An 8,117-nucleotide genomic window follows, 5' to 3' on the forward strand; every position below is an offset into this window, starting at 1 on the left:
TGTTGACCAGGATGGTCTTGATCTCTTGACCTTGTGATCCACCCGCCTCGGCCTCCCAAAGTGCTGGGATTACAGGCGTGAGCCACCGCGCCCGGCCGGACCTAGCGACTTTCAAACAGCTTCCCACCAATCATCCTTATTTTAGCCGCTCCTCTCCCACCTCCAACCTTTGCTTCCTGTCCTAGAGCTACCTGAGTCTTTCCAGACTTTGCAGTGAAGTTGGTTTGTTTCTTGACTTACCTGTTAACCACCTTAGAACTCAGCTTTCTCGGGGTCGTTAAGTGAGTTATCCATCGTTCATATGTGTTCTAACCTTCTAAAAATGTTACGGTTGTCTCTTTTCCTATTCAACCCATCCTCTTGAAAATTCTAGAAGGGTTTCTGGAGGGAGAAAAATTGGGTGTTCAGTCTGCTATACTTTCCCAGAATGCTAAAACACATGAAATACATGTTGAAGCTACAGTCATTGGCACTGACACAGCAGATGAACATGGGTGAACAGAATGAAATAAAGATTCCAGAAGCTGCCACAATATATGGGAAGTCACTGACAAGTGATATTAGGTCAACTGTCTATCTGCTAGAAAAAAAATAAAATTTGCCTTTCTTTACCCCATATATAGAACTCAACACTAGTTGGATTAAAGATGTAAGCTTATATACAAAACTATAAAAATATAGGAGAATGTTTTCATAATCTTCTGCTGAGGATGACCTTGCTTCAGAAGGTAGAAATAGGCCGGGAGCAGTGGCTCAGGCCTGTAATCCCAGCACTTTGGGAGGCCAAGGCGGGTGGATCCGTGAGGTCAGGAGTCCAAGACCAGCCTGACTAACATGGTGAAACTCCATCTCTGCTAAATACAAAAAATTAGCCAGGCAGGGTGACACATGCCTGTAATCTCAGCTACTTGGGAGGCTGAGGCAGGAGAATTGCTTGAACCCGGGAGGCAGAGGTTGCAGTGAGCCAAGATTGCATCACTGCACTCCAGCCTGGGTGATGGGATGAGACTTTTAAACACACACACACACACGCGGAAAAAAAACTATCAAGATATAAGGGGAGAACTCTAAATGGTTGATAAGCATTCAAAAAAATGCTCTACTGTCCTCAACATTGATGAAGAAAAATGCAAATTAAAGTAGAAACAAGATGCTGTTCATCAGTGGTTCTTCATGTGCAGTCCCTGGGCCAGCAGCATCAGCATCACCTGAGAACTTGTTAGAAATGCAGATTCTCAGATCCATCCTAAACCTGAATCACAGGCTTGTTTCAGCAAGCCCTCTAGGTGATTCTCATGGTCAAATATGAGAATCAACCAGGAGAAAGAAGGAACTGCATTCGGTGTTGCAGAGGGCTCTCTCACAGTATTGAGCAAGAGATATCAGATGTAAGACAGAATACTGTAGGTCCATTTATATGGAGATCAAAAGCAGGAGCTAATCTAGAATGATAGCGATCAGGGCAATTGTCACCTTTAGTGGAGAGGAGTAACTAGAAGTGGGGGTAAGGTTTTCAGGTGCTGGCAGTATTCTGTTTCTTGATTTGGGTGCTGGTTACACAGGTTTGTTCACTTAATGAAAATTCCTCAAGCTGTTTGCTTAGGATTTGCATACGTTATCCTGTATTTCAGTACAGCAGTGAAAGGTGAAACATGGGTTCTGTTTTTTTTTTTTAAACAGGTTTTTAGCCATTTAAAACATGGAAATTTAGTCTGGTGAAGGTGGAAAAGCATGCACATACTGATAGAAGAGAGTAAATTAGTACAGGTTTGGGTTTTTGTTTTTTTGAGACAGAGTCTCACTCTGTCACCCAGGCTGGAGCATAGTGGCGTGACCTCGGCTCACTGCAACCTCCGCCTCCCCAGTTCAAGCAATTCTCCTGCCTCAGCCTCCCTAGTAGCTGAGGTTACGGGCACACACCACACCCAGCTAATTTTTGTACTTTTAGGAGAGACCGGTTTTCACCATGTTAGCCAGGCTGGTCTCAAACTCCTGGCGTCAAGTGATCCGTCCCTCTCAGCCACCCAAAATGCTGGGATTATAGGCCTGAGCCACCATCTTTGGTCAGTAAATTAGTACAAGCTTTTGCCGAACAATTTGGTAGCACCTCTAAAGCTTAAAATATGTATTCTAGAAATTTTCCTCCTAGAAATCTGTCCTGGAATTCAGGTATACAGAGGCGTATGTTATAAAAATGTTTCCGGGCATTTTTGTACAAACATAAGACAACCTAAATTTCCATCAATAGGGGATTGGTAACATGAATTATGGAAAACTGAGTAACTGTTAAAATTGGCAGAGATCCGTGTGGAGTAGTGTGGACGGCTGTCCTCCACGGTATTATTTACTGAAAGAAGCAAGTTTTAGGTCCGGTTAACAGAGTGATCCATATTTATAAGGGAGAAAGAAAAAGGTGTGCAGGAGGTGGTTATAATGCAAGGGAAGAGGCTAAAAAGAGTAAATACAAAATTGGTTATGTTGGTTTTTCTTGAATTTTTATCACTGGTGGATAGGGATGGGGATTCTCATTTCTTTGTATATTTCTGTGTTCATTTTTCACTTGCATTTATCACTTTGAAATATTTTAAAAGTCTTAGTTTTGCCATCCAAAAAAAAAAGTCTTAGCCTAAAAAAATGTTTATCAGGGAAAACAAACAGTATTTTTGTAGTCTAAGCAATAAAGATTCGGGTTTATCTGAAACGCAAAGCAGATGATGAATAACATTTTTGAAGAGTGATTTTTATCAGCATTGGTTATCATGCGAGATAAAAGGTTTGCTTCTAGGTATATTTCAGTTACCTAGGAAATTCACTTGGGTAGAACAATGCTTTTCTTGACAGAGACATTCTTTTACTTTGTTTGCTGGTGAGGTCATGGGTCAGGTATTCCTGTTCTTTGCAAGGTGGCTCGGTTAACTATATTGTGCCTTTGTGTAAAAGATGACAACAGCCAGCCAACTGGACAGTGCAGTCCTGGACAGCAGGCTTCACTCGCGTTAATAATAAAAAACGTTTTTTCATTCAGAGCCCAGAGCTGTCAGTTGAGCCTGTTTAGCTGGACACAGACTTGTGATGGAAACTCTTAAGCCCTGGTGATCCCACAGAGACAACATCAACACATCTGTAGCGCCTCTCCACTCATTGTTATGTTTCCCATGGGAATCATCCACAAAGGGCTGCTCTGACCCTCAAGAAGCCTGAAATGTTTTCCATGCTGTCATGTCAGATTACTTTGATTTACCAGTCTTACTGATCCAACAGAATGTCAAACACATGTGTATAGATTACCTGTCAGGATCAATTCAGGCCCAGAAACCTCATTCATATGAGGCTTAGCACTTTCTGGAATTATATCCCGTTTTGTGTATCTTCACTTTCAATAAGGGTTGTTGTCAGCGATGTAACCACAAAAGCACATCTCCATGAAGCATCTTGTCTCTGGAATTCATATACTAATATCAATCAGATATAAGAATGTCGATGCTCAACTCTAAAGAGCAGAAACAGCAACATTTAGAGTCTTACCTGCTCCCCAGCACAGGCACCCAAACTATGCCAGGGAAGTGCTTCTCGCGGGAAGCAGTTTAACATGTCTCTTGGAAACCTGTCTGATGTCTTCAAGGTCACCACGGGAAGTCTTCCTTCTTAAAGAAGGGCTTAAGTCTTCTCTCTTCAACATCCACCTCTTCAAAACCCTGTTTGAAGGTCTCCGACTACCTCAAACTGCGTAGGTTGAAAATTCAACTCACAACAGCACTCCCTTAACCTGTTCCTCTTCCATCGTCCCAACAGAACAAGTCAAACCCTAATCTACTTCAGAAAACTCTAGAGAGCTGGGGATCATTCCATTTTATGTTCTCCCTTTTCCTCCTCTGACCCAATATCTAATCCATTAAAGTCCCATCTGCTGAAATTTGTCTCAAATTCATTCACATCTCAATATTCACTGCCACCATATTGGTCTTGAAGACTCATATTCTCCCGCTTGGATTATTGCACGGTCTGAACTTGTCTCCCACACTCTCCCCCTTACCCCTCCACATGTCCATTCTCTACCCACAGCCAGAGTGCCCTTATTAAAAAAAAAACCTAGCCTAATCTTAACATTCTCTTGCTTAAAACCCTCCCACTGCCCTTCAGATAAAGCACAAAATCCCTAGACCTCCTAGGCTCATATCATCTGACCTTCCCCAACTCTCTTAACATTTTACACAACATCCTACCTTACTAGACGTTCTTACAGGTTCTAGAAGGTAGCAGAGCCCTTCCCACCATCAGACCTCTGGCCACGCTGTGTTCTCTGCCTACAGCGTTGGCTTCCCGCCTCTGTCTTGCCAGTGCTTTCACTCAGCCTTAAGGTTATTCTTCAGCCTGGATTTCCCTGACGCTTCCCACGCCTGCCAAGAAGGTTATTCCCCCATCACAGACCCTTATCACACCCTCTACCTTCTTCATAACATTTGCAACCGTTGTAATTGCTCAGATATTTCTCCCCACTAGACTTTAGTTCTGTACAAGCAGGATCTGTTCAATTTGAATACCACTGTCCTTGCGGCCCGAGAGCAGGAAGCCTGGCATATTGTAGGCGCTCCTGTGTGAAACAAATGAAATCTGTCTTCCGAGCCTGGTGATTAGAGTATTTTGTTTCATATACCACAAAGAAAGCGAAAACAGAAATGAAATTCTTTGTCCTGAGTCACACGGCGAGCCAGGACTTGCAGGGCGAGAGCCCACCCTGGACTCCTGTTGCTGTGTCCTGGGGATGTGGTTCACTTCTGAACTTTTTCGTGACTTAGGAATAAAGTCCACGTGGAAGGTGCTAGAATGTGAGTGCATACCTTGTTCCAGCACTCAACACACCTACAGTTTAGGTCAGTTTGTTTTTCCTTGATGAAGTCTTTCATGAGTCCATGAGTGGCATTAATTTGGCTTTGGGGATGGTCGTGCTCGTCAGCAGTGGGGAAGGGTTGGGTGACTATTGCTGGGATAAATGCATGCTTGTAAAATGCTGAGTGTCTCCATCTGCACTGGGCCGTCGCTCATTCTCTCTTCCGAAAGCTCTCTCAGACCGTGTGTCACTGGCCATCTGTGAGAACAGCAGGGAATGCCCGGAGGTTCATCCCCTGAGAGCAGCTCAGCTCCAGGGACCACCTCTAAGTGCACCTGCAGCCTTGTTTCCTTGACAAGTATCAGCCTGGGAGCAAATTCAAGCCATGGATGTTGTTTTTCGCCAAGTGGTGTTTTAAAACTCCTGATTAGTGCTAATATTTAAAACCAAGATTATTATGCATAAGCTTGAGTTTCTGTATTCTCCTGGAGGGAGAAGAAAAGACCTGGCAAAACCAGCCCACAACAATCAGCTAGAGCTGAGTTTTGTTTTTTTTTTTTTTTTTGAGGCGGAGTTTCGCTCTTGTTACCTAGGCTGGAGTGCAATGGCGCGATCTCGGCTCACCGCAACCTCCGCCTCCTGGGTTCAAGCAATTCTCCTGCCTCAGCCTCCTGAGTAGCTGGGACTACAGGCACGCACCACCATGCCCAGCTAATTTTTTGTAGTTTTAGTAGAGACGGGGTTTCACCATGTTGACCAGGATGGTCTCGATCTGTTGACCTCGTGATCCACCCGCCTCGGCCTCCCAAAGTGCTGGGATTACAGGCTTGAGCCACCGTGCCCGGCCCTAGAGCTGAGTTTTAAGAGTACCCCCTAAAACAAGGTGTTATCGGTCCCTGCCTGGCCTGCCATGGTTACCTTCCTGGCATTTGCAGGCACATGAGTTTGCAAACCCTGTATGTTTAAGTCATGGCAGGGGAAGGTGGGGGTACATGCATGAACGTTGTAATTGACATTCTGTATAATTATTTTTTTTCTTTATCTTCTTTCCTCTCTTCTCTCCACTGCTTCTACCACTTCACAGGTTCTGGGGCTGCTGGTATGGACACTTATCGCCGGAACTGAGTACTTCCGGGTCCCAGCATTTGGCTGGGTCATGTTTGTGGCTGTATTTTACTGGGTCCTCACCGTCTTCTTCCTCATCATCTACATAACAATGACCTACACCAGGATTCCTCAGGTGCCCTGGACAACAGTGGTAAGGAAGCCGTGGGTGGTGGTCTTGTCCAGTGCCCACTAGGTAGGATGTCTAGAGTCCTCCTGGAGTAGTCAATTCAAGACTGTCTCTCTGCCCAAAAAAGGTGGCCCATACCGTGCAGAACCCAACACAGCAGTTAGCCTCAGCATCATCTAATTGCCTTTCAAGTGGCTTACACCTGGGTGTGAAACTGGGCATGTTAGAAGGTCCAGAAATTTGTTTTAGGCAAAATTACAAACCAAGTCTCAGAAGACTGAATCAAGAAAAGCCAGGTTCTCTCCTGTAGACTCTCGTTATTTCCCTGTGAACAGTGTCACCTGGAAATAAATGTCAGGGTCCCATCCTCTGCAGATTGTGCTTCCTGCAAACCTCTCCTGGGGCTGTGGACTTAACCCTTTGTACCTCACAGCCCTTTGATGTCGGAGTACATAGTGTACAGAGTTAGAATGCAAATGAAAACTGCTATTAGAACAATAGGTGTTCTTATATATTTGAAAGAGAGAATAGTCAGGGATGACTGGGTTCTCCTTCTGGCTCTGGCACCATCCTGGATGCAGGAAGGTGAACCTACGGTCCAGGAGAAATAGATAAGAACGTGAGTAGATACGAAACCCTGTGTCCTAAGTGTAAGGGAGGCTGCCACCTCAGCTTAGGATGGCTGGGAACTCTTCAGAGGGGAAGTGACATTTAGCTTCTCCCTGGAGATCAAACACACACATCCTAAGTGAACTCACAGGAATAGAAGGCGGGTTCCCCTTGCCTTAGGGCATTGACAGTCTTGTTGGGAAATTCAAAGTAGGTATATGATTTACAAACAAAATCCCAGTGACACCACGTGTTTATGTAGAAAGCAGAGCTTTTCAGTGATACTATTGTCTGTTTTCAACCAAGATGTGAGAAAAAAATATTTAGTTCCAAAAAACTGACTTATGGACTAAATTTGAAATCTAGTCTATTTGTGGTTGTGACGTAAGTTGGCGTACTTTCAGACGGCACTGTCATTGTCCAACCTGCACCTGGCTTCTTTCTGTGTTGCCTTCAGAGCTAAGTCAAGTCCCCCAAGAAAACAAGTCTCAGTTCCTTTCACAGAGCAGACTGACTGACTCCTAACCATTTCCCCAAATCCAAAAGTAAGGACTCTTTATTAAGGTTTTCAAGAAAGTGTGGCAAGTTTGAAAAGTAATTCCAAATATGGTGCTTATCACTGTCTAGGTAGCGGAAGCAGCCTTGTTCGAATTGGTATTTTCCTGCCTCAGCTGGGCATCAGGAGGGAAAGACTCGTTTAGATGCTGGATTCAAAAAAAAAAAATCAGCACCTTGAGGTAATAGTAACTATAGGAACACAGGATGAGGGAATAATCAAAGTAAGTTGGAATTTAAGGAATGCCATTTTGGAGAAAGTTGTGTCCTAGGGTGGGTCTTGAAAAACGTGCCTGTGAACTTGGACGAAGAGGAACTTGGACAGCGTAGTAGGGGAGCAAATTGTTGGGATGGAAGAATGGACAGTAGCCTTATTTCCCTGTTGCCTGAGTCCCAATTTCTAGTTATGTTATCTAGATCAGCAATTGGCATGCTCTCTCTGTAAGGGACCAGATAGTAAGTATTGTAATATTCTTGAGCTATACTTCTCTGATCCAGCCACTCAACTCTGCCTGCAGCATTGAGAGCAGCCATAGGCAATGTGTAAATGAATGAGCATGGCTGTGTTCCAGTAAAACTTTATTTACAAAAACTGGTAGTGGCTGGACACAGTGGCTGTCGTCTATAATCTTAGTGCTTTGTTGGGAGTCCAAGATGGGTGGATCACCTGAAGTCAGGGGTTCAAGACCAGCCTGGCCAACATGGTGAAATCCTGTCTGTACTAAAAATACAAAAATTAGCCTGGCATGGTGGCACTTGCCTGTAATTCCAGCTACTTGGGAGGTTGAGGCAGGAGAATCACTTGAACCTGGGAGGCAGAGGTTGTAATGTGCTGAGACTGAGCCACTGTTCCCCAGCCTGGGCAACAGAGTGAGACTCTGTCTCAAAAAA

At 44.4% G+C, this 8,117-nt stretch overlaps 1 protein-coding gene across 2 annotated transcripts in view; it reads left to right on the forward strand.

Moving 5' to 3' along the window:
• The window catches only part of CMTM8 (CKLF like MARVEL transmembrane domain containing 8), a 128,612-nt gene that overhangs the window by 107,810 nt on the left and 12,685 nt on the right, over window positions 1-8,117 (forward strand). For both annotated transcript variants that reach the window (XM_017521678.2, XM_017521679.2), the window contains exon 2: window positions 5,913-6,086. In XM_017521678.2, coding sequence (XP_017377167.1) covers window positions 5,913-6,086 — 174 coding nt within the window. The remainder of the gene's footprint in view (window positions 1-5,912; window positions 6,087-8,117) is intronic.

This window comes from Cebus imitator, unplaced genomic scaffold, assembly GCF_001604975.1.
Source record: "Cebus imitator isolate Cc_AM_T3 unplaced genomic scaffold, Cebus_imitator-1.0 Scaffold21, whole genome shotgun sequence".
Classification (NCBI taxonomy): Eukaryota; Metazoa; Chordata; class Mammalia; order Primates; family Cebidae; genus Cebus; species Cebus imitator.